Raw genomic sequence first — 26428 nt, 5'->3', positions numbered from 1 at the left:
CCCAGAGGAGCACGGACTTCACGTGGGTCTCCCAACGGCTGTGGGCACATGACGCAGATATACACGGACAGGTCTGGTGGATGTGTGAGAGGGGGTGTGGGCGGGCACGGGTGCATGTGGGCATGTCAGACCGGGTGTGTGCACATGTGTGGAGGCTGATCTGCAAATGTAGAGGTCTTAACGCCTGGGCTCCAAGAAACCAGGGCCAGGACAGAGCAGTGTGGGCATTTCACGCATCTATGCAGGCCGTGCACTTTGCACATGCGGGCCTCACTGTACTCTCGAGCGTAGATGAGATGTTGACAAATATCAGTGGGTGTGAGGAAAGACATGTGCTCAGTCAACACTCACCAGGTCCTATACAAGGTTGGTCTCAGCTTTAGTCAAAAGGAACAGTGTCAGATCGCCTGGGTAGCTCAGTCAGTTAAGCATCAACTTCGGCTCCGGTCCTGATCTCACAGTTTGTGAGTTCCAGCCCCGTGTTGGGCTCTGTGCTGACAGCTTGGAGCCTGGACTTGCTTCAGATTCTATGTCTCCCTTCCTCTCTCTCTGCCCTTCCCCAGCTTGTCCTTGTGCTTCCTCTCTCCCTTTCTCTCTCAATTATAAATAAATAAACTTTTAAAAATTATATATAAAAAAAGGAACAGTGTTGGACCCCCATTGTTAGTGGGAAAACTGAGGGCAGCTGTCTGCCTAAGGCCACTAGGGTTCCTGCCTGTGAATCCAGGAGAACACTTCCTGCCCTGTCCACCTGACAATGTGGGGCTCAGACAAGAAAATGTCCCACCCAGATGAGACACAGTTTGGCCCTGAAGAAAGGCTCTGGCCAGATCACAAGCCCTATTCTGGAATGTGAGGCTTTCTCTGGACTTGTTCTTCTGCGTAGTGACAGGGTGGGGCCATGGAATCCCAGGGTTGGATGGGCCTTTGGGGTCACTTGGGGCAGCTCCCTGCTGCTAAGTGGGGGGCTGATGGCCCTTGTGAAGGAGGCAGGCCCAGCTGGAGGGCCTAGCTGCCCCCTCCTTGGAGCCTGCTTCCTCACCTGTAAAATGGAGCCCCCCTAATTCCTCTGGGGCGGGGGAGGGGTTGGGGAGGGGGAAGTGCTGCTGGAGGGCTGAGACCCAAGGTCAGCTCAGGGACGAGGTGGTGGTCTGAGTGAGCTCTCCTGCCAGTCTGGGAAGGGAGATGAGCAGGGGGTGGGGGGGGGGTAGGGCTGTGGGGAGAGGGAGGCTGAAGGGATGTGAGGCAGGGAGGCAGGCCTTCCAGTTCAGTTAGTGAAAGGATTTGTCATTTTAATGATGTGATATTTCTTGCCTGGCTCTCGTCCGTGGCAGCACGAAGGGGACAGCTGCCTCCCTGAATGAGGTGGTGCCTGTGCTGGTGGAGGGTGTCCTCGGGCTGCAGCGCCTGGCCAGGCTGAGTCTGGGGACAAGGCCTGGAGGCCGGGGATTTGGGGACCATTGGCCATCACACAACTGCATTTCCAGTCCAGCTCTGCCTCTCTTTCTTTGTGTGACCTTGGGCTAGTCCTTCCCCATTTCCAAAGCTCAGTTTCCTCATCTATGAAGTGGGGTTAATACCAGCACACAGGCTGTTGGCTCTGGCGTCTTTCACATCCTCCCCTTTGCCGTCTCTTCCAATCCCATCACTGGGACCCTCTCTTCTGCTCCTGAATCTCTGCAGACCCTCAGCAGGCCTCCTCCTGCCAGGCAACAGGGTCTTTTGGAAGTGCCACCCGGCTCAGCTCCTTCTCACTCCACCTCCCTGGCGCCCTGCCCCCATTCCTGCTCCAGGCCGTAAGCATCCTGAACTGGTCCCAGCTGCTTAAGGATGCCTTGCCCTTCCTGGCTTCCAGGACTGTGTATACGCTGCTGCCCCTGCCATCACCCTTGTCCCCAGGTCTGGCCAGAGGCCTCCTCTGGCCCTCATAGCCACCCTCTGTTTGCCCACCACCACCACATTTGTCACATTGGAGGGTGACAGATGATTTCCCAGTCAGTCTCGCTTGCTCAGTGTCCCAGCACATAGTAGGCCCTCGATAAGCATATGTTTGTTGAATGACTGAATGAGGGGCTACAGAGCTGCCCTCCTGACCCTGCCATGCAGCAGCGTGGATGTGGGTGGCGGCTGCAGTTAGGGTGGCCCAGTGGGTGGCCTATCCATCAGCCTGGCTCTGTGCCTGACCAGATGGAGCTGAGCCCCTGGGGAAGGGAGAGGAAGGAATGATCCATCACCCAACTGGTTGGACTGCGGGTGTGTGGGTGTGTCGCACCTGCCCCCCACGAGATCCTCATTCATCATGCTGTCCCTGGGATGCTGGGATGGGAAGAGCAGGCAGCAACTCCTCTGGCAGCCCCTGTGGGGTCCAAACCTTCAGGAAGTCTGCAACTCTCTCATGCTTGGGGGTGGGGTTGGGGGGAGGGGATTGAGCTCTGGAGGAGGGTGGCAGAATTAAAAGAGGGGACTCTAGAGCCAGACCAACCAGTGCTTGAGTGACAGCTCTGGGACTCACTTCTGTGACTCTGGGTAAGTCTCTGGCCTCTGGGAGCCAGTGTCTTCATCCACAAAATGGGGACACAGCCATGCCCTCTCACCCAGAAGATTCAAGGAGCCACCCCGTGTGCCCCTTCCCTGGTCCCTGCTCCTCCAGCTGGCCGGGTGGAGGTGGGGGAGCGGTGGGGAGATTGGGTGGGAGGCGGACGGGGCGAGGCAGCAGTGACAGCAAGTGGCAGGGCCAGCAGATTCTGGTGGGACTGGCTCATTGTCTGGGCATCAGGGGAAGGAGACATTGATGAATGCTCCTCTGGGCCAGAGGGGCTGGCAGAGGGGGTGGCTGAATGATGACCAGGCCCCTGGTGATTACAGCTCAGCTGACCCAGCCAGCTGGCCAGGGGACATCGCGCCCCAGACTCTCTCCCAATGGAAGTCCAGGCCTCCCTCCTCCTCAGCATTTTAATTATAAAAGCAAACACTTTCTGAGCTAGCGTTTCACCTGAATGCTAGCACAACAGCCTAGGGAGTGGGGTAAGATCCTCCAGGCATTAAGATCCTCATGCCACAGAGGGCGAAACTGACCCTTTCCTGCAGTCAGCAAATATGTACTGAGTACCTACCTACTCGGTACCAGGCTCTGTGCTGGGCACAGGGAAGTTGGACAAGAAGGTTTGGGCCACCTGCTTGCCCCAGGTACTCTGGAAGTTGCAGGTGGATCAGGACTGAGTTTTGCATCCAACATGCTGCATCCACGAGGATGGTCCTGATAGCATCCCTTCAGGGAGCGCATGCTCTCTGGCAGTCACGGGGCGCGCTTGGTGCCAGGCACAATGCTGGGCACTTAAGGCACATTGTCTCATTTACTCATCCAAGTCAGATATCAGTGACTCTGTTTTCTAGCTTCAAGAACTGGATAGAGCTCAAAGCGCTGAAGTGACTGGCTTGGAGACCCACGCCGAACTCACATGTATGCCCAGGACTTGTGTTCTTTCCACCCTCCCAGGGCTACATATCCTGGCAGGTATGGTTCACTAATGAGCTACCAAGTGGGGGGCTCAGGAATGAATGGGCACACGTACCCCAGCAGAACTAAGCCCAACCCAGAGTCCCCAATTCCTCCTGTGCTGCAGGGGCGAGGGCCAGGGCTAGAGCCTCTCTTCCCAGAATCAGATCCCTTCCTCAGTCAGCCCCTACCACACCTGTCCTGCCCCGGGCTTGGTCCCACTGTGGAGCCCCCCTCAGAAGGTCCATGGCCACCTCCAGGTAATGTAAGGGGGGGTGGGCCTCTGTTTCATCCACTCCGAGCTGGGCCAGAGGGAGGGACTCTCCTCTGAAGCTGAGAAGCAAAACGATCCCAGACAGAGGGGTAGGATGGGCACCCCTGAGCCTCAGGCTCCCCCCATCTCACATGGGGGCAGTGGGGACTGCACAGGGCTCTCATTGGGCCTCAAGAGGCCACAAGATAGGGACCTACCTGGGAGTTGCTGCCACAAACTGGGCCCTGGTGTGTATTGTAGTGAATGGGGCCCTCCCGGGGCTGCTGAGGATTAAAGAGAGAGACCAAGTATGCCAAAGCAGACATCAATGCTATTATTTTCACACTCCTTAATGCCTGGCCAGAGCAGGTATTCAGGGGACCTTGTGGCCCTGACCCCAGGGGGACAGGGATGGTGCTGGGGTGGGGTGGGGTTCTGGAGCCTGCTCTCCTCAGGTTCTGGACTGGCCCGGAGCAAGCTGGGGGCTCGGGGAGGGGGCAGTGTTTGGCCTATGCTGACCTGCCCAGTAGAGCAGAGCCGGCTGTAATGAAGTGGGTTAGCCCCAGGCTGGCACTGATTTCACGTCTCGGTGGCTACTTCCCAGGCGGTAAATGTCACTGGAGAGAGCAACTGTGGCACCTGGCATGGGCCCAGTTGAGGGTGGGGGGGGGGCAGGTGGCCAGAGGGGCTGGGGATACCCGTGGAATGCTGATCCTGGCTCTCCTCCCAGAATCAGATCCCTTTCTCTAGACTCCCCCCACCCCCAAGACTCAGCCAGCTGCAGCTGTCACCCACTCAGAGACATTTGCAACCACCAGCTCTTCTCCAGCTGTCAATCCACAAGGGTCTGCGCCCCAGAGCTGGGAGGCCTCCCCACACTGTGGGCCACCTCCCACTTCTCTCTTCACTGGGGTAAGCTCAAGGTGGTCTGGAGGGACTCACGGCTGCCCAGGGCACACAAGTGGGAGGCTGAGCTCTGGGAGATCCCCTCCTGGCCCACGACAGCCCTGCTGCCCTGAGCTGTCTCCTTTGATAACTGAGTCCGGAACAAGCTAATAGTAAATAGCTGTAACGGCACAGCGGCCGGCCTTGTTTAATAAACTCTCGCTGTGGCAGGCACTGGCTCAGAACCTGGTATCTGTGATCCCATTCATTCCCCCATGATGACCCTGTGGTCAGTGGGAGCTGATTCCATCATGCAGGGGAGGAGTGTGAAGGCGGAGAGACCAAGCCCTCTCCTCCTGGCAGTACTGAAAGCTGGACGGCCCCCTCCCCTACTCCAGCTCTGTTGTGCCACCTACAGTCCTCAAGGGACCCTTTCTCTGCTTAGCTCCCTGCCCCAGAGGAGATGGGGCCTGGCCTGCCCTGCATCTGCCTCCCCTCCCCCGACTCCTGGGATTGCCAGGAAGCAGGAGGTGGGTGGGAGGTAGTCTGGGTAATGTGCCATTCCACTGCTCATCTTGGACTCTCAGTGGTCCTCAGCCTTCGAATCCGGGCCATGAGTGCTGTGGGGAGGGAGACGGGCACACATCCATTCTAGGTCTGAGCTTGGGCAGGAGTTGGGCCTCCTGAAAGACTAGAAAGCAAGAAGGGCTGAGGGCAGGTATGTCACCGCTCATTGTTCCCTCCCCTGTGCCCTCTTTCTTTCCTTCTAGAACCTCTTTTTGAAGACTAAGATCTGCCCAACCCACACCCAACCTAGACTCTACATCTCCTAGGTGTAACCACCCTAAGTGGCATGGATGAGCAGTCTTGGCTGACAGGACACCAGGATGGCTGATGCCAGTCCTGCTGCTGGAGGGTCTGGAGCAGTGCCCATGGGGCAGACACACAGCAGCCCCTGAGTCTTAGTATATGTGCTGCCAAAGCGAGCACCAGCAGCCCCTGAGTCAGGCCGGCCTATAAAGCTGTGACTTTCACAGACTGACTGCTGGGGTCCCTCAGCCCTGTGGGAGCCATCCCCGAGTTACCTGCATCTCCTGGCCCACTTCCCTGCCCAAGGAGCTCTGGAGGCAGGCCGTGTCTATGCAACAACTGCCTTAATGGGTCTCTCCACAGCAGGGACAGGTCACAGCAGAGATTGGCAAGTGGGGGTCCTGGGTTTGGGCTGGGGAGGGGGCTGTCCCTGGAGCAGGGTAGCCTCTCAGAGCGGCAGCCAACTCACAGGCCTGCCTTGTTGGGAAAAGATGCTCCCCCTTCTCGCATTTGCTGGGATGTTCCTACGTGGGGCAGGGAGCCCTGGCATCCCCAGCCGCTCTCCCCCTTCCACAGGAGAGAGGAGGGAGGAGAGAAAAGCCGTATTAATAAAAGAATAGGATACTGCGACTAACTCCGACTAACTCCGCAGCGTGTGCAGCTCAGAATAGCAATGTGCTTTCTCAAGGCAAACAGAACTCCCCAGGTGTTAATGCAAATTCACTCCAGTTAAGATGAAAGAGGGTTGTTTCCCCCTTTGCTGGCTAATATGAAGGACTTAATAGATTCAGTTTCAGGAACTTCAGGCTGGGAGCAGGAGGCTGGAGGAGGGATGTAGGTGTGGGCAATGAAGGGAGGTCCCCATGGGCTTCGGGCAGAGCAGCAGCCACAGTGCAGTGGTGAGGCTCCTGCCGCCTCATCCTTTCCTAGGGGCTGACAGCAGTTGGCACGCTGCTCCAGAGGACACAGCAGGAAAGCCCAGAGTGGTGATGCCAGCCCCCTGTCCTGGTGCCCACGACCTTCCCTTCACGTTAACTCTGGTGCTGACACCACTAGTGCCGCTCCATCATTAGTGCCAGAGAAGTATGGGGCTAAGAGAAGGGACAGGGCGGGCCTGGCTGGCTGTGCAGGGCACCTGGTTCTAGCCCAGGTCTCCGCCAGCTGGCCATGGCTGCCGGGCTCCCTGTGGGGTGAATCTGGTTTCACAGGGCCTCGAGAGACTAGCCTAAGGAATTCCTTTAGAAACATGGTATTTGAGGGGCACCTGGGTGGTTCAGTCAGTAAAGCATCTGACTCTTTCTGCTCAGGTCATAATCTCGTGGTTCATGAGTTTAAGCCCCACATTGGCCTCTACGCTGACAGAGGAGAGCCTGCTAGAGATTCTCTCTCTCTCCCTTTCTCTTTGCCCTTCCCCCACTCATTCTCTCTCTCTATATATTTTTTTTCTGTTTTTTTTAAGTTTATATATATATATAGAAACTTTATGTATATATAAAGAGAAACATGATATTTGGAGACTATTGGAACAAGAAAGGGCCCTAGAGTTTCTCTCGTCCAAACCTGATCGTTTATAGACAAGAACTTGGAAGCCGAGAAAGTGGAGGCACTTACTCAAGGCTGCACAGCTGTAAACAGACAACCTCTGAGGGACCAGACCCCTAGGCCTGCACTCCTGAAGTGCAGGCTGGGAGCCTGAGTCCTCTGTGGGACACAATCTAGGTGGCTCTGCCAGCCACAGGCCCCTTCATCCCATGGAGGGGGTGCCCTTCTCAAGCCCAGGGTCCCGGGGTTAAGCTGCCTACCCCAGATCACGCTGATCTGGCACATCTATTTCCCCCAGAATTATCCTCCTTTGAAAACTGCCCTGGGTCGCAGCTGGGCCAATCCACGGAGGCAGAGGGGCGGGGGACACCACGCAGGGCTGGCCTGCGGCAGGGGCCCTGGGAAGGTGTCTCTGAGCTCAGCTGGGGACAAAGGGAGTCTTCAGGGAGATCCAGGGGACAGTGGGTGGGAGTGAGGCTGTCCCCACTGATCCACTTCACTCCTCTGAATTTCACTCCAGTCTCTCAGGGCAAATGGCACAGCAGGGGCCTGTAAGGAGACACCTCCGCAGCCTCCTTCCCTTTTGTTTACTGACTTAATTCCTTCAGATCAAAGACTGCCCCTTCCTCCCCGTGCAGGCAGACGGGGGAATTACATTATTTATATTGGAAATGGGCAAGACTCCATGGGGACTTCTTCCTTATGCCTGATAAGAGAAAATTAGGTCACTGCCATGCCTCCCTGGTGTCTGCGGCTGGGTTTTTACAGCCCAGGCACCCACAGGTTCAGTAGGAGCTCCAGGTGCAGAGCCAGCGCTGCCCACCCAGCCCCTCTCCCACCCTGAGCCTCCAGTAAATTATTGACCGGAGTAGCGGGTATTAATGTGACAAAACCAGAAGATCCTTTCCATGCAGCCCCAGCCTGGGCTATCTATCATCTCCAGGGCTTCGCAGCTGGCACTGGGCAAACACAGCGAGGACAAACAGGCCACATGCAGGTTCATTAAGCTCCCGGTGCAGGTGGAGGGATGGGGCCCACTGGGGGCTACGGGTGGGCTTGACCCTTCTGAGCTGGGGCTTCCTCTGGGTCACTGCTGCTCTTTTCTCTGCTTCCTCCCGTGCTGCCCCCCCCCCCCCCCCCCCCCCCGAGAAGCAGCCAGCTAAAGAGCCACCTTCACGAGTGGCACTGTGCTTACAGCTCTCTTACCAATCCCCACTGAACCCTTGCTTAGGGTCACAGGGCTAACAAGTCGATGAAGAGGGATTTGAACCCAGGTCTGCGGTCCAAGTCAGAAAGGACTAAACCCTTCAGCGGGGTGGTTTCCGTAGCCTTCTCCACAGCTGGGTGGAAAAGAAAAAAAATTATTTCTTCATGTGCACCGCTTCTATCGCTCGTGAATAAAAGCAATACTGCCTTGTCTCCTCACCCCTTTTTTCTTAGAAATCGGAGTACTTTTTTGCATCTGTTCTTCACATTATTCTGACAACATCCCAAAGGTACCCAGAGACATCCTTGTCCACCTTCTTTTCAGAGGGGAAAGCAAAGCATCTGGCCCTGCAGGAAAGGGGGAGCCAGGAGCGAACGCGCGGCCTAGCGGAGGGCAAGGCAGGCCCGCGCTGCTCTGACTGCGGCACTCTTCAAGAGAGGTCTTGATTCCTTTGGCTCACAGGCAACACGCCAGGTGCTATTCTGGGGCTATCGTCCCAGTGAGAAGGGCCTCAAGTGGGAAGCAGGAGAGAACACGCGAGGGTTCCTCTCCGCGGAGTTAATTCAGGTGCTCGCAGTGCTGATGAAGGGCTCTGAGCCGGCTCCCTGTGAGCTCCGACGCCCCACCAGAGCCAGGACTGCGGCCCCAGCAACCCGCGGTAATGCAGCAATGACAGGCTGCCAGGGAGCCCCAGCGCGGCCGAGGAGAGAGGAGCCCTTGGTCTCTCTGGTCAAGGCAGCCTGGGCTATTTTAGAAGACACAGGATATGGAGACAGCTCGACTTTCTCTTCCTCAGACGTGCAAGAAATTGGATTCGACACGGTTGCACCAATACCTTTCCACCGAGAGTCCTACTGCTAGGATTCATCATCCTACGTGGGGGGCTCCCCATCCATTCCTCCAAAGCAAAGGTTACTGGAGTGGGCAGCCCTGGGAACAGCTGCCCAGCCCGGGACCAAACGCAAAGGACCAAGTGCTGGCAGGCAGGTCAGAAGGAGCCGCTCAGCGACCCGGTAGGATCAGACTGCAAACGCTAACATTCCACATGCAGGTCTGGCCAGCAGCCTTAGGTTTACAGCAACGTCAAAACAAACTTAAAAAAAGCAAAGAACTCAACTGGTCTCCTCAATACCAAAATGTCATTGGTTCTAACCCCACTTAACAGAGACCTCGGCATCTGTATGAGGATATTCCTATCTTTTGGCAGTCAGTGGTTGCTTTTATTTTTTTTTCAAAAATTTTTAACATTTATTATTGAGAGACAGAGAGAGGCAGAGCAGGAGCTGGGGAGAGGCAGAGAGAGGAGGAGACACAGAATCTGAAGCAGACTCCAGACTCTGAGCTGTACCCAGCGGTTTACAATTAAAAAGCACAGAGCCTGATGCAGGGCTTGAACTCACAAATTGCGAGATCATGACCTGAGCTGAAGTCGGACGCTTAACCGACTGAGCCATCCAGGCACCCCTGTGGTTGGTTTTAAAGTCAGGTAAAAATATGTCTGGGCAGCTTCAAATGACCAGTATTTATGAAGTACTTTCTCTGGCTCACACTACATAGGAATTTCCAATCACTGAAAATAACAATCTACATTTTTTAAAAAGTTTATTTTGAGAGAGAGAGTGTGTGTGAGCACAAGCATGAGCAGGGGAGGGGCTGGGAAGGAGGGAGAGAGAATCCCAAGCAGGCATTGCACTAACAGCGCAGAGCCCGATGGGGCTCAAACTCACACTGTGAGATCATGACTTTGAGCTGAAACTGAGTCAGGACACTTAACTGACTGAGCCACCCAGGCACCTCCATAATCTACCTTTTTAAGAAATGAAGCAGCTTCATATTATTTATCTAATAGTCTAATTAGTTACCAATTCTATAAATTGAAAACTAACAAAACATTGCCTACAAAGTTTACAATTAAAAAAATTGTTTTTTGCTAATGGTTAGTTATTTTTTTGAGAGAGACAGAGCATGAGCAGGGCAGGGGTAGAGAGAGAGGGAGACACGGAATCTGAAGCAGGACCGAGGCTCTAAGCTGTCAGCACAGAGCCCCACATGGGGCTCGAACCCATAAACCATATCCTGACCCGAGCCGAAGTTAGATGCTTAACTGAGCCACCCAGGCACCCAAATTTTGCAATTTTCTAATTTTACAATTTCAAACATATCTTTCCAAAATGTATAAAGAACTGTATTTACCTCCAACTCCTGGAAATTTTTGTGTATTTCTGATAGGTTATTTTCGTGATTGGCCTGTACAACGGAGGCCTGAAATGTATTGACTCATGGCAGGCAGCACTGTGGTCCCTGAGAAGTCCTGATAACACATTATGCCACCTGGATCTTTCATTTTAGGCTGCATGATTTGAGATAGAATTATCCTATAGTAGTTGTGGTCGTAAAGGACTTTTATTGATTGAAAAAATAGAAACAGAAAAAAACATAAGCTCCGCAGGAATGCTTCCCCACTTGAAGTGTGAAGGTCGCGTGGCTCTGTGGCAATCGCTGGCCTCACCTGTCCTGCAGACAGTGCCCAGCATCCTGTTGGCTCTGCAAGGGCCCAGCCACCCCACTCTCCAGAGCCCAGAATGGGGACACCCGGAAGCAGACGGCTGCCTGGTCCAGCACTGGGACCCCGTTCAGGGGCCGCTCCATGAACCCGAGTGCCCACAGGACGAAGGAAGCACCCTTTCCAGGTAAAGGCAGAGTAAGGGGTGCTGTCATCAGCCTGAAAAAGGTGATCCTTCTGTTACGGAACCAGGTTGCATCGCTGGCAGAGAAACCAAGTGGCGCTTGGTGGATCGGAGGTTTATTTACATCTATGGGCTCAGAGGAGACAGTCTCTCCAAAGGTCTGAGCTCCGAGCGCAAGCGAGAGGGGTAATTTATGGTGTTGTCCCTTCCACATTCGTGGCAATTTAGCGCATGGCAAGCAGAACAGGAAGAACCCGGAAGAGGAGTCTCAAACCTAGGGACTAGAGCTTGTTAGTCCTGTCGGCCATCTTACAGTGCATAACTTTACTTATTTTCCCAATACTTCTATTACCAGGGACAAGGGGCTGGAGTTGGAGTGCTGGGCAGTCAAGGAGGGCGGAGGCCCCGTCTCTTCAGAAGCCCCAAGAGTCAGCCCTACCACCCCGCCCAGCTTGCTGCCTCAATGACTAGGGCATCAACCAAACCAAGGAAGCCCGAGACACTTTTGACAGTTTAGAATTTTTATTAAAACAGTCATTTAAATTACAACAATCCCCCAGAATAGAAAATAGCCTTCCATGGTCTGGCCCTGACAGGAAGCAAGACTCGGGCCCCACTGGAACGAGTGAGGTTTGACATCTCTGAAAATGGATGGAACTTCTCTGGAAGCCCACAAGGGGCCTGCCTGGCCCCAGGGCAGCCAGGAGAGCCTGTCTCCCCGCTGAGGTGGCCCCTCCAGGGGATGCAAGGCCCCAGCCCTGTCAGCGAGCAACACTTAGTCACCGTCTGGTTGTCCACCTCTGGATTTGCTGTTTTGATTTGAAAGAGAAAATCTTGTCCCCAAGATTACAAAACCCAGTCACTTAAGAAGTGTTATGTAATGCCAAGAGCTGCTGGGGCTGAAGTGGGGCCTTGGGCAGACGAATGAGGTGGTCCCTCTGTGCAGACAGAACAGCAAAGGGCCAACAACGCAGCCTTATGGAGTGTCGCCAGCTGGGCAGCCCAAGAATCATCAGAGGTGCAGGTAATGAAATCATTGTGGCCGGGGCCATGCCTTCAGTGGCGGCTTCCTGACTTGATAAGCTCCCACGCCCTAAAAATGTTCACTTGAAAAGAACACAGTCACTTGAGCCACAGGCGTAAGTCCCTGAAAACCAAGCTCCTCTTTTATTCCGTTTCCTTCCACTGTGGCGCAGACCTTTCTGAGGGCCACCATCCTCCCCGCCTACCCGTCGTTGGGAGGGACGTGCCAGCTCCCGCCTCCAAGGAGAGCTGACGTGTTCCTGGAGGAGCGAGGCTCTGCAGGCCCTCCTGAGTCGGCTCTCGGGCCCGACGGTGCTCCTACCACAGCTCAGATGCCAGCTGGCTCCCTTGTGGCCACATGGCGTGGCATTTCCCGGACTTGGAACACACACACAGCAGTTAAATAAAAAAAATTATAAAAAAAAACAAAAAAGCCCGACAACATTTATATAAGCCACCACCATGCTCCTGTGCCCAAAGCCACAGTTACAGACTCCATTTACAGGTCAGGAGGAAAGGAACTCGTCATGTAAATTCAGGGATGGGTGGCATGCCTGGGGAGACAAAGCCTCAACCCAGGAGCCAGGCCCTACATTACAAATGCCTTAGGACTCCCCTCACTGTGACTGAATCTTGGGGTAAGCAGCTTTTGAGGGACAGGGAGACACAAGGAAACTCTCTCAGCCACAGCCACCCACCCTGAGCATCCAGGTGTGGAGTCTCCCCCCCCCCACCCCCCGGCATGACCTAGGGGGTTTGGGTGACACACAGGGCTGGCTTCCTCAGGGCAAGGTGGCCCAAAACAGGCGTGACCAGCTCGGGACACCATTAGGTCAGCCTGACCATGGGAAAAAGGCAGGATCTCCGTGAGCTTCTAAGTTTCTCAAAACCACATGCGATTGCCAGAGACACGTCTGCTTCTCAGGAAATCTCCAGGCCCTCCCGTGTCTTCAATTAATAAGCCTCTTTTCACTGGTTCAGACTTACCGCCTGCTCTGCATAACAGCCCCACTGGAAGGACCTGAATGGCCGCGGGTCACAGCAGCACCACCAAACCATGGAGAAAAGGAAAGGCAAGAAAGTGGCCCCAAATGAAGTGGCTCCTGTGACCTGCTGCCACCCGAGTGGCAGGGGGCTGTGCACCAGCAGGTGCAGAGCACTGATGGCGAGTGGACACCTGGCTTGTGCTGGGAGGGGCATACGGGACCCCATATAGCCCAAGTGGGGAAAAAAAGGGCCGTCTGTGGGACAAGAGCAACACCCAAAGGAGGCCTGGTACAATCAGGGCGTACGAAGGGCTTGCTGGCACATGGCCCAGGAGGAAAGGTGATTCAGGCTGCAACACAGACTGAGGCGACAGTGAGAAGTACCTGTGGGACCTCAGAGTTCCAGTCGGGCTACCAGGTGCTGACTGCAGCATGACCAGGGAGTCCCCCGGTGGCCCACCACAGGCAGGAGAGACTAAGGCTGAAGGGGGGTGAGAAAGACACGCAGCTCCCACCCACCTCTCGGACCCTGGTCTGTGGTGGCAGGAGGGGGGCAGCGAGTGTTCCCTATGGGGCAGATTTCTACTCAGCTCTGCTGGGCCCCGCCGCCCCTCTGCTGGCAGCCAGGCCCTCACCCCAGCTCCTGCCTAAAGTCCACCCCCAGTCACAGCTGCTTCCCCAGCTGGCAGCCAGAGCGTGGCCTTGGGGGGCCTAGGCCGAGGACACATTGCGTGGCTTGTCAGGAGCCACAGGCTGGCTCACTGATGATACGCAGCAGGCCGGAGGTCCTGGGCCCAGGCTCGGCGGGCCGTACTTCTTCGCATGGCAGTTCCTCACCAGTGGAGACGTATGTTCTGGAGCCCAGGGTGCGCTGAGGGCGGTGGCACCAGCCTCCCTGTCTCCAGGGCAACTGTGCACTTCACCCCCTACAACCACCGGAGTTGGGGAGGTCATCACTGGACAGTGAGACACAGACCCCAGGGTGCCTTTGACACAGGAAGTTTGGAACCCCACATTAGATGAGGAAAGACAAATATTTCTTTAAAATGTTTTAAAAGAACTAGAACCCCGCCAGAGAGAGCTCTCTGCAGGTCACAGTTCAAGGCAATTGCACATGAAGGGGGTTGGGTTCTCCACCAGCTGGGGAAAGTTCCAGAGCTCCCATGGAAGCTCCCAGCCAGCCCACCTACGATGACTCCCACGGTGTCAGACCCATCCCTCTGGTGCCGGGAGCAGCAGATGTGACCGATCCTGGGCTGGCTGGGCACCTGCTAGAGCTCTTCAAAGAAGGCCACTCGGGACTTGGCGCTCTGCAAGGTGAGCTGCAAGGAAGCAGAGAAGAAGTTGAGAGGGGGCCAGATTTCTGCTTTCACGACAGGTGCTGTCCTGCCTTGGGGGCTAACCTCAGGGCTGCTCTGGAGTGAAAGGGAAGGCTGCTCAGATAAGACGTTCAAGTAGCTGTCGGCTGATCCCAAATAAGTTTCCAGATTTGCCCAAGAACTCAAATTAGGAAGTGACAAATGAGGACATGCCAGAAGGGATGGCTGGTGGACAGAAGCATGTCAGCAGGAAAATGTCATCAATGCCATCTTTTCACAAGAGGGCAGGCGCTCCCTGGACACTGTAAGAGATTCTCACATCCTTGTCTATGAGAGTCTCTAAGATGCCTCTGTGGGGCCCTGTCTGCGATGGTGTCAGTTTGGGATGCTCGGCCCTCCAGGGCTCAGAGGACCAGCTTGGCAGCACAAGCCTCAGGCAAGGCAGGCCGTGCGACAGACAAGGCAGAGTGTGTCCCCCCCACTCCTGGCTCCCCAGGTGGCCCTAGAGCAGACTTGCCCATGACCTGGCAGCTCATGGGGGGTTTCCATCTACAAGCTGGGAGGCAACGAGCTTTCTGGTTGGGGCTGGTTCAGGCAAGGGGGAGAGTCTCCAAGGGGTAGTCCTCTGTCTGGAAACTGTAAGGCCTTCCCAGGAGGGATGCTGCCCTAAGAAGCACAGGGCTGGGAAGATACAGACAGGCAGGGGGGAGCAGGGTTTGAACCCTTGGTGTGGTAGAAAAGGCACTAGAATCTGTGCTCCTCCAGAAGTGCCAAACCCCCAGCCCCTAAGACTCTGTAGGCCATCACCCAGGATCTCCCGAAACAGAAGCTTCTGGCACAGGCCCTTTCCAGCACCTGCTCCCCTCCTGAAATCACCTATTTGGGTGAGACCATGCATTCTACATCCAGCTCCTGGACTTCACGAAGGAGGGTTTTCAAGGAAGGGGGTACACACAGCACATACTGTTCATCTTGATATCCCCCAAACCCACTTAGCTTACTGTGTCACACCTAGTAGCAGCTCAAACAATGTTGAGTGAGATGTAGGTGCTAAAGAAATGGTGGGACACATGGAAAAGGCAAGAGCTCCACACGAGGCTGAGACGGTCTGGGCACAAAGTCTCTTCCGTCACCAGCTCGCTGTGTGGCGTCAATGGACACCCTTGACCTCTCTAAGCCTCTTTCCTCTGGAGTTAAATCATGGAATGGGCTGAACGGGCTGGGTCATTTCCTGGACCTCTGGCAGTCTCTAACTCTAAAAGTCCTTGGTACCATCTCGCCTCTCAAAAGCTCAAAACCAATTCCTTCTCCATCAAACACAGACAGCATCAGTGTGCTCAAATGAGACAGCTTGAGAGCTGGCTCTTTAAACTCTGCCAAATCTTGTGGCCTTGAAGTTCCTGACTAACAAGCTGAGTGCAGGGAAGCGGGTGGGCTGTCTTCGTCAGTGGAACCAATTTCAGAAGCCCTCTGGAAAGCCCAGCTCTAATGGGAAAGGAGAGGACTTTCATTTCTTTGCTTAAATGGAACTCACTCTAGAAGGGAGCCAGGTTTGGATGGTTTTCTCTCTAAATGCAGTCAGAGGAGAACGGTCCGGGGGGTTATGTTCTGTGGTAATGGGACTTGTGATGGCAACCGGGAAAGAGAGAGAACCTAGAAATCACTGGGACAAAATCCTCTTGCGGGAGAGTTTAAATCAAAAGGTGTAAAACCCAATGTCTCCGCTTAGGTCTCTCTCACGCTCCCAGAGAAGACCTCTGGTGGGGTCCTGGGGGGGGGGCACCAACAGGTGGCAGGGAGATGCCCACAGCCCTTCCACACACTGAGTCACAGATAGGCCCAGCCTGGCTGCCTGACCCAAAGCCGCTGACCAGCTGGGGGGTCCTGGGCAGGTCACTCACTCACTGTGGCCTCAGCTGCCTACAGTGAAGTGGGGGCAGTGGCACCTCTTCCTCACAGGGGCACGTGCAGGGTAACTGGGAAGCTCCACAAAGCAGTCAGCACCATGCCTGATGCTCATGGAGAACCCAACAGCTGCCAGCACCAATTGCAGCATCATGTTTCTTCCCCTAACCCCCGCTCTGGCTCCTCTCCTTCCAGTAGGGGCATAGAGCAGAGTGTAGGCTAGAGGGGGAGCAGGAGAAGGCAGGGGCATGCCCTGTGCTGACCATCATGGCCTCTGAGGCAGGGCGAGAGGATGGCCCCAAGAGGCCTGGCCACTTCCCCAGGCAGGAAGCCCAGGCTGTGGGGGCCTCCGAGAGCCTTCTGCCCATTTATACAGTGTTGGCTCCAAGAATTCCTGGATCCTCTACCCGAGCTGCATGCTGGCTGTCCCCTAGAGGTGCCAGGGGAAGGTTTTGGCAGCTCTGGCAGTGCCGGACTCCAGTTACTCAAGCATGTGTTCACTGGGATACAAACCCTCTTTAGATGCTTCCCCAGATCCCCACTCCATGCTGCCCGGCAGGGGCTCGGCCTGACCTCTTATCTCACAAGAGCAGAATTGGTGCCCCAGCCAGAGGAAAGGTTTGGAGCCAAGTCAAATACTCTGGCGACGTAGGAGGAGGAAAGCACTGTAGACATGTGGCCTCGGCAAGAGGAAAGAGTACCACGATCCTCCATAAGGCACTAGGCTGCTACAGGGACAGGCAGACCGACCAGACACAGGTGGCTGACGTGACTGCCGATGCTGGGGACACTAGGAGCCTCTGTCGTGACCACTGCCTAGGCTGGCTACCTCTGCCCCTGCCATTTACCTTTACTGTGCAATTCCTGGTGATCCTCATTCCATCAGGGACCCTGCTGTCAGGGAAGATCACCACCCAAGTACACTGTCTGTGGCTGGAACCCTTCCAGTTCCCACCACGGCCTCTGCCTGCTCCCCCCTCAGTATGTCCTTTATCTTAGACATCAAGATGTCCTCCTCTGGAGCCCGCCAGCTCGTGCAGGGAAGCAGGTGGGGGGAGGAGGGTCTGCTCCGGGCAGGGACTCAGAAGCCCAGGGGCAGAGGTGAGGAGGGGCCCCCAGGCACCACCAACAGCATCTGCCAAGCTGCATTAGGCCTGGCTCCCCTCACCTGTGGGGAGCTATCACCACCTGCTGTTTCTAGAAAGCTCACTGACTGTCACATTTACAGTACAGCTACAGGCAGGGGTATTCCTAATAGAGAAGGGGAAGGCTCAGAGGAAAAAGCACAAAGCGAGCCCTTCATAAAACAAACTGGCTCTGTGGGTCTTTGTGTGCTCATGAAAATCAGCTAACAAGCGTCCTGGTTTCCCTGCCGCCCTCCCATGCCCTAAGGCGCGTGAACCCGTGTCAGTGGCTGGTCTGCCTTCTTGCTCAGCGACAGGCCCGGCTCTCTCCTCACAGCACAGTAAAGGTGCCATGGAGATGGCCTGACGAAGGCCCTCACCTCCCGCAGGGCACACCGTGAGAACTGAAGCCAGTCTCCCCAGTGCCCCCCCAACCCTGTACTCTCTTTGGCGATCCAACAATAACCCTCTGCGCCCTCTAGCCTGACTTGCTGGGAGTGGGGGCGGCGGTGCCTCTAGGAGCAAGCGGAATTCTCCGAGTACACGCAGTGTGGGATCCATGACCACTTTGCCATGGCCTAGCTCTAGGCTTGTCTGCAAAGGGTCTCCTCCGAATTTCTGCAGGTGGTGAAGCAGAAAAGCCTGGGATGTGGATAGACATGCAGGGCCTTGCGGACAATGGCTGCATCATTCTGGGACCTCCTGAATCTGGTTCACCTTCTCTGATTCCTTCTGAGGACAAGAGGCTAGAGCTCCACCTGGACAAGGCTAGTGACCGTGCCTGCCACGCACCGGTCAACACTCACACGGACAAGGGCCAATGCTGGGGCTCCCGGAAGACCTGCCCGGCTCCTTTGGGAAGCTGTAAGCCACACTGGCCCTGCACAAAGCCTGCATCCCACAGTGCTCTTGCCAGCTCCCTAAAGATGACTAAAAGAACATGAAGTTTCCTCACCAGGCACTGGGCTGACCCGCTTCTCTCTTCCAGCTGTCTCTTCACATCTGATTAAAATCAGCCGTGTGAATAATACAGGAGGAATTAAGTTCTCTCTTGACTGAACCGGCTGTTCAAGTCTGTCACTAATCCAAGTCCTTTCTGAGGAGACAAACTTCCTTTGCTTTCTCTGCTGCAGACCTATACAACTTGGTCTTTATCTTACTGGGGCTCTGATCCACCTGTTGGGCCTGTCCCCTTTGTCCTGCCCAGCATCGACACCACAAGCCTGGCAGAGTCACCTCTCGTGCATTTGTCCATCAAACTGCCAGTTGTCTGTGACAGCCACCAGGCTGTGAAAGGGCAGGAGAGGGAGCTACTTGGCAGAGCTATACCTCTCCAAGCTATCACAACCGTGTGTGGTGTGACCACATGGATACATGCATCCAATCTCAACCAGTTCAGATCCGAGAGACATATCTGTCTGCTTAAAAAGACAGGAGGTTGGCTCCTCTCAAGCCTATGTAGGACCTGCCCAGTGGGGTCTCCCTAACCCAGGCCTGTAGGCTCAAGTGGTTCCTGTTCACTGGGCAAGTGTTTCAGCAGCCCATCAAGACACAATGATCTGGAGCCTGCCCACTCCTGAGAAATGGCTCCAGGGTCTGGAGACTGCAAGCCTGGAAGGTACCAGTGACAAGCACCAGGCTCCCCAATCCCTCCCGGCGGGGGAGGAGGGTGGGAACACGGCCAGCTACAAAAGATCCTCCAGCATCATTCCCAGGAGTGCCCCCTGCTGGAAAAAGACAGCACCAGGCTGGCTGCCAACTCTCCTTCCAGCTCTCCTCTAAAAGTCCTTTTGGGGGAATCATTTCCCAAAGTGATGGGAGGGTAACTAAATGTATTCCGGCACAGAGCCTGCAGCAGCAAGGCTGCTTGATTAAGAATGAATTACACTTTCATCAGCACATAGAGAAAATTGATTCACAAGGCTGCATTGTGATAATCTTTCCTAAAGCAAAAAGGGGTGGTGTGGGGGTGGGCAGGACACAGAGCCGCTTCGGCTATCAATGACGAGAGAAAGGAAGCTCTACCATTAAGCTGGGAGAACAAAACTAATCAGAGCACCAGGATTCCTCCAACTAGTCTCTGGGGGCCTTGCCTCAATCCACGCATCCCGAGGGAGGAGAAAGGAAGGTAGGAGGGGGCCATCTAATTCATTTTAAACAATAAGACCCACAGTGCTGAACCCATTTTAGATACTAACCTAATAACTCCAGGCGCTCAGACACTGCTTGTCCCATAAAAATGCAGTGGAATTGAAATGCAAGCCCTAAAATCATGTTACACTTCCTGTCCGCCACTACATATTGAAAATAAAGGAGCGGGGGAGGGCACAGATTCAAAAGGACATGCAGATTCTCTGGCCATGGGATCCACCAGGAGAAAGCCAACTCTGGAGCAGAAAGGTGACAGCCAAATCAGCAGCAACAAATTCCAACATAATCTTTGGTTTGGAGTGTGATCAACAACCCCCTTCGGAATTGGAACCAAGGAGGGGGCAGGCCGGTGAAGGGGGACGGTTGCTATACACTGGTGAAGCGTTTCTGCCATCTTGCTAGTGACGGCTTGCACCCAAATGCCATCTGGTGATGTGCACAGGGAGAGAGCTGTGCACGCACTCATCCCTAAGCAGAGGTGGCATGAAAGGCCAAGTCCATCCTAATTAATAAATTCAATTTGGTATTAGCGACTTTATCTGCTCTAGAGAGAAATCTGCCAGGGAAAGCCCAGAGAGTCTCTTTTGTATATTGATCTTTGAGGGACCTCAAGCAGGAAGATGCCTGGAAACTGGCGTGTGCGTGTCTCGAGCTGCCCGTGTGAGGCTGGCAGGGCCCTTTGCTACTCCGTCCCTCCACCTGGAAAATGGACTAATCAGCCTGATTCACTTCACCGGGCAGGTAGAGATGAACTCATAGCTACAGAGTACTCTGAGCACTGAGTACCTTAGCAAAAAGGTGCAGGCACGCTGATGTCATTTTCAAATTGCCAATATCAGAAGGGAAATCACGGCAAGGATTATAAGAACAGAACCTCGAGCCTGCAGAATGAGTTTGCATCCCATCTCTTCCCTCCCACTGTTGCAGTAACAAATCAGGTGCTGGAGGAAGGCTGCACTGAAACACATCTTCAGTGCTGAGGGACCAAATGGGATGTTTTACTGCATCAAATAAGGCCCAATAATGTCCCCAGGCACTTCCAAATGGTTGTAAAACATCCTAGGAGGGCAAAGCAGGTTTTGTAGGCTCTCCAACGCCTCCCCAAAGGGCAACTGCTTGACTGGGTAAAGTCTCCCAACCAAGAAGAGGAACTAGGTCGTGGTCTTTCAGAAAAGAGGCTGGCAGAATCTTCTATCTAGAGAGCTACCAGAAACAAGCAAGAGAATGGCGAGTCCTCCCAGTTGAGAGGCGCCTGGACATCGAGCTGGGGCACATGTCAGGTAAGAATGGCCTTTGGGGATGAGCCCAGGCATCACATCCAGCAAAAGCAGGCTCCCTGAGACCAGCCTGTGCCTCCCAATGCTTTCGCTGTGCTTCCTACAGAGCAGGGAAGAGTTTGCCATTGCAATCTCTTCCTCGCATTTCCTATCCACATCTGAGTGCCGCTGCTCCTTGCTAATCCTTGCTCCCACCCCACTCCCACCCCCCATTCTTCTCCTCCCTCCTCCTGTCTCTGCCACCCTTCAACAACAACAAAAGAGAGGTTCTGGAGCTGGGAGCCAGTGAGCGCTGCCTTTAAGTCAGGGCAGAGGACGCTGCACCAGACAAAGCCCAGTTTCCAAAGCAGGCAGAGCCAACTCGGGTCCAGTGACCGGGGTCACAGAAGGGCTGAACACATTAACCACACACAAGCATCAGAAACTAATCAGAGCCCTCTTTGAGGCGGGTGACCAGAGGTCACCAGGGAGGCTCTGGTGCTTGTTTTAATTGTGAGAGAAGCCTTTCACGCATATTCAATCCCACCCTGTGATTTATCACTTCCCCGGTGTTCTACTTCACTTCGCCAGCCTTGCGTCTCTAAGGGGAGTCCGCGTAAATTGAAGATGACATTGGACTTTTATGTCTTCCGGATCCAAGCAGCGGCTAGAGCTTCAGAGAACTGTCAAGGCTTCTCACTCCTGTTCCTCCACCAGCAGAAACCACAGCTGGACCTTGATGGCTCAAACCATTTACTAATAAAATAAGCTTTCTAAGCTAGACAACCCTCACGATTTGTCCTCTGTCAATTTCCTTTGAAATGTTGTGCTCCCTTGGAGATCATGGGCACAAAAACGATGACAAATTTGCTGGCACTCAGACCAGCTCAGGATCAGGGAGTGAAACTTGTCTCCTGAGAGGGGATGAAAGCAAGATCCCGAAATGTACAAGCTCTGGCACTGCATCTTTGCCTCCAAAGTGTGCGGCACAGCTGGCCACAGCTCACTCCTCGGCTCTGTGGCTCTGAAGCCCACAACGCCTGTGTCCGCTTCACTCCAGCCTCACTGCCGGACCTCACTCCCTCACTCAAAACACTCGGAGGCCAGGAGTATGTGTTGCTGTCACTCCCCCGAGAAGGAAATGAATCTAGGTTCTTAAAAGCGGCTCCTGATCACGAGGTGCTACTCTGAGTCACATACAAATGCCAAACCAGTTGCACTGATGATCAACTGGGGGAAGTGGAAATGTGGGGAATTATGATTGGCAAGAGGAGCAAAATATACCCTTGCAAACTCAAATCAGACAGCAAAAGAACCAGTGATGTTAATTCTGGCTTTTTCAAAGTTTTTACCTCCAAACACACGGAAACTCTTTGGTGAGCTCTTCCTGTGTAAAAGAGGTGTATTACCTCTTTTAATCCTCCTAACAGTCCTTGGGGGTTCAGAACTATTTTATTCACTTTTCAAGTGAGGACACTGGGCTTTAAGAGAAAGTAAGAGTTATAGAGAAAACAAGCGGCAGAGCAGTGGTAACCTCGGCTAACCAGATGGGACAGCCTCTTGGCATTCCCAAAGGAACGTGATAACTAACCCCTGAGCCCAAGGGTAAATCCCTGGAATTAGCTTAAGTGAGGGTGCTACAGAGACAGTGTCGGATACTGGGACCTCGTGGTGAGGCAGAAAAGTACTGAAGGTGAGAAGGAACATGCCTGGGTCATGGTAGGTAAGTAAAACCATTCATTCTTTTCTTGAAGAAATCCATGATCAGAAAACATTAAAAACAAAACAAATATCAATGCAGACTTGTGTGAACCAAGATTAATGGGCTCTCAGAACACTGGAAACTCTCCAGGTCACCACTAGCCTCTGCATTTCTCATCCCAGACTTTGTAGATGGAGCTCTGACCTTCACACTGTAGGTGCCCACACTTCCACAGCCCACAGTGGTGCTTCTCTTCACTAGGCACACTTCTGCCCTGACTGCAGCAGGCACAGCCCCAGAGCTACCCCAGCACAGGCAGGTGGATGATCGCTGCTTGGCTACCGGGCTTAGTCACTGGACCCGGGGAACCACCAAAGTCCAGAAAATGGAAAGGGAATCAAGCTTCAAGTGTAGCAAAAACTGCCACTATTTAATCTAGTAATGCTGAGATAAGTCCAGCTATCATTAAAAGCCAAGTCCATTCTTTTGTTAACCCTTGAGTAATCAGAATTCTTGATTAACTGGAATCTGGCAGCCTGCTTTGAAAATAAGTTCACATCAAAACGTTAAAAAAAAAAAAAGGCTTCTGTAAATGTCCTCGGAGCGGTACAAATCTGACTACAAATCAAACCTCATTTGTCTATAATAAGAGCTCAGTGAGAACTGGCGGTCAAAATCAGGCCCCTGAAGAATCAAAATGTTCTGAATCACTACAGAAAAAAGACAGATAAAACCATATCAAGGTGGAATGGTATGGCATCAGCAGGAATGGCTGACAGCAGAGGCCGACACAAAAAGGGATTTTCTGTGGGACTCTGCGCTAGCCACAAAATCCAGGAAACCAAAGTGGATCCACCCCAGGGTTCTCTGGGCACCGTGGGGTCGCCACTTGAACAGATGATTCCCCTGGCCTGCCCAATTCCGGTATTGGTCATACTGCCCTGCTCAGAGCACGCGCTGCTTGGTGTTGGGGCGTCCGATGCCAATGTGTGGTACGAAAGCTGAAGAAACAGAAGCCCACTAAATAAAAGCATCACACACAAACTGGGGTTCATGCTATGGGTTCTTGGAACCACTGACAGAATCCACCTTATAATGAGATCCATCTGGGGCTTTAATAGCTAACCTCTTTGGCTTGCATAACAACCACAAATAAGGTCTATCTTACGCCAGATCTCACTTTTTGGTAGAAAGCTTCCAATGAGCTTATTTTACTCTAACAGCAGAAACTGTGGTGAGGACACCAAAGGACACATCCTACGTGACTGTCAGGTGTCGGTGGGCCCACTGGCTGGTGTAACGCTGGGGATTAGGTGAGGAGCAGAGGCAGAATGCTATGTTATTACTGGGCATAATAAATCCTCCCCGCTGCCGAGGCATGTTGGGAGGATGATGAACTGTTGCAGAAGGCAGGCAGCAATCATTCCATTAATTCACTCAACAACCACTGATTGCTCATCTATTGGGTGCCGGCAACTGTCCCAATGTGAGTTTATGCTGACCACAGCTCTGCCCCAGGCTGTGAAGGAGCTGAAGCAGAAATGGCCTTAGGAGCACTGACAGACAGATGGTCCACTTAGGTCGGCTACAGATCAGACCCCTGTGCTATTGGTTTGCTTGACTTGGAAAGAAAATGGATGTGTACAGAAAGGGGAGGCTCTAAAGGCAAATGAGTGAATGCGGACGGACAGCCCCTTCGTTCCACAGCCAGGTGTGACCATGCGTCTTTAGAAGCTGTCACCATATGAAAGGTCTTGATCTTGAGTTAAAGACACCAAATCTATCCCATTTCCATGCTAGGGCTATTTATCTAAGGACTATGCCACTGAGACAAAGGACTTATAGACAGACCTCACTGGACAAGAAGCCATGACCATCCCCAGCCCAACGATGACATAAGATGTGACGGACAGCTGGTCCTACAGTCCCATGACATGCTCTTCAGAACGAGGTAGCCTTCTGGACCCCATGGGATGGAGGCCTGCTCTCCGACTCAAAGCATGCTGCGGCCAGGACCCAGCACCACCGGGCCTCGGGAGGGCTCAGCATGGCCCAGGGACAGAGACAGGCAAGCTCATGCACGGGTTAGTATCACAGAGGGTAGAACCATCACCACATACAGAGTACCTGGGAATAACCTACTTTGAGGGCTCAAATGCAGATAGGTCTTCTGCCTTGGGCTTGAGGCTAAACCAGCAAAATAAAATGAAGAAAACAAAAACATACCCTGTGATATCAACAAATGCCACATGTGCCATTTGCAAAATGCTCAGACAGGCCTGAAATGGTGACAAGTGACTTCATTTGTTTGTTTTTATGGTCTGGAAACAGGTCTCTCCAGCTTTCTGCTCTGCAGGTTCTTGTGGTTGAGGGCCCAGCTCACCGCAGCAGCAGCAGCAGCAAAGATGAGACCTTCCCGTGTGCCCAGATGAGGAGCCTGAGGACAGGAGCGGGGGTCGGGGGTGGGGGCACCGGAAGAAGCTCCTTCAAGGCCTAACTGGCTCACTGGCCCAGTCATCATTTCACCTCTCTGCTCACTGGCTGAGGCCTCACTCTTAGCTCCCCTTTCTCTAACTGTTTAATAATTTAGTTTTGGAAGGGAAACCCAGTAAATAACGGAAGCCAGAGGAAAGAAGAATGTGGAACGGGGAAAGGCCTCTTCTTTTCAGTTATGCTATTAAAAGGAATTCTCTACCCGATGCCAAAATGAATTGGAGTACAGAGAGGGAATTTGAGGCTCCCGACTGTACCCATCGGCAATGGCAAGTAGCTACAGAACCCTTGGAGTTTTCAGATGCAGCTTAACCACTGAAAACAGATACTCCTTAGCCTGGGAGACCACTTCAAAGAATAAGGTAAAGAGTAAAAAATTAAACTTGTATAAACTATGATCGAAACTCAATGAACAGTCTCATCTCAATGACACCTCTTTTAGAGTTATTAGCCTGACCCTGGGCTATGTAAGTCAGGAGCAAACCAGTAGGAGAGGCTGTTTCCGCCTTGCCCAATGAAGAGAGAAGCACACTCTTGGGCTGATATTTATGGAATTTAACCTTCTCTAAAGCCTGAACGCTCAAAATATCAGTAGAGAATGATCGGAAACTGCTAGCAACACAAATGAAGTCTCACCTTCTAAAACATTAACGTTCTTCTAGACACTTCCTTTCAAGTATGAAAAAAGTTAAACATTCAGAATTTGGCTTCTTTAAAGCAAGAACAGGGTTTTTTAAAAAAAATAGTTCTTGCCACTTAAAAACCCAAAAAGACTAGAGGGAAAGTCCATTCTCAAAAGCCTCCGTTTCATTTTGCTTTCTCATGAAGTAAGGCAGCTCCCTGGGCAGAACTCCCCTTGGCTTAAAAGACAGACTCGCTTTACTGCTAAATGATGGATCAAAACCCGTCTCTTAACAGTGATTCATTTCATCGGAGCTTTTAACACAGGCTCCCCTTCCATCAAGCCAATGGGTTCACAGTCACTAGCAGATTAAATTTCCTTTCTGGCATGAGTTAAAAATTTTCCGCAACTAAGTACGTATAAAAAATGATAACAGTCTAACGACTTGGCTACTGAGGAAACCAGATGCCAACCTCACATTTCATTAATAACTGTCCTGATCAGTGGAAGACAGGAGACTCGGTACCTTTTTGATGGTGTTATGCTTGCTGCTGGTGCCGCCCCGGTCGGAGTTCTCATTGTGCAGAATATCCAAGGCTGTCTCTCTCTCTTTGAGTTTCAAGGCCTCAATCTCAGTCTTGAGTTCATTGAGCTGCTCCTGCAAATGCTTGCTCTTCTCCATGTACTCCACTCTGCCAGCAAGAGGACACAGTGTGTCACGGCTTCAGCAACAGTGAGACATGGGATCCAGGGTCTGCAGCCTGGACGGAGTCCATCACGTCTCTGCTCAGACAACTACCGGGCCAAGGGAGCCTGGACCAATCACTAAACAGGTCTGAATCTGTTTCCTTGTCCATGACATTGGGGTAATGAACCCAGGGCTGTGGTCAGAATTAAATAAAGTGTAGGAAAGCCCTCTGATAAACTCTAGTTCTAAAGTATTCTACAAATACCAGTTACAGTAGAT

At 53.2% G+C, this 26428-nt stretch overlaps 1 protein-coding gene across 6 annotated transcripts in view; it reads right to left on the bottom strand.

Annotated features, from left to right (window-relative positions):
• Nucleotides 1-11383: 11383 nt before the first annotated feature.
• NF2 (neurofibromin 2) overlaps nucleotides 11384-26428 on the bottom strand; it is an 81221-nt gene continuing 66176 nt past the window's right edge. For 3 of the 6 annotated variants that reach the window (XM_029921399.1, XM_029921401.1, XM_029921402.1), the window contains 2 exons: nucleotides 25988-26153; nucleotides 13910-14211 (listed from right to left, as the gene is read on the bottom strand). In XM_029921399.1, the coding sequence (XP_029777259.1) occupies nucleotides 14161-14211; nucleotides 25988-26153 (217 nt within the window). In that variant the 3' untranslated portion in view covers nucleotides 13910-14160. Of the gene's footprint in view, nucleotides 14212-24405; nucleotides 24534-25980; nucleotides 26154-26428 lie in introns of those variants that run through there. The other 3 variants (XM_029921400.1, XM_029921403.1, XM_029921405.1) reach the window with 2 other exon arrangements.

The sequence above is a fragment of the Suricata suricatta genome, chromosome 14, assembly GCF_006229205.1.
Source record: "Suricata suricatta isolate VVHF042 chromosome 14, meerkat_22Aug2017_6uvM2_HiC, whole genome shotgun sequence".
NCBI lineage: Eukaryota > Metazoa > Chordata > Mammalia > Carnivora > Herpestidae > Suricata > Suricata suricatta.
This window is presented reverse-complemented; position numbering and strand designations above follow the sequence as displayed.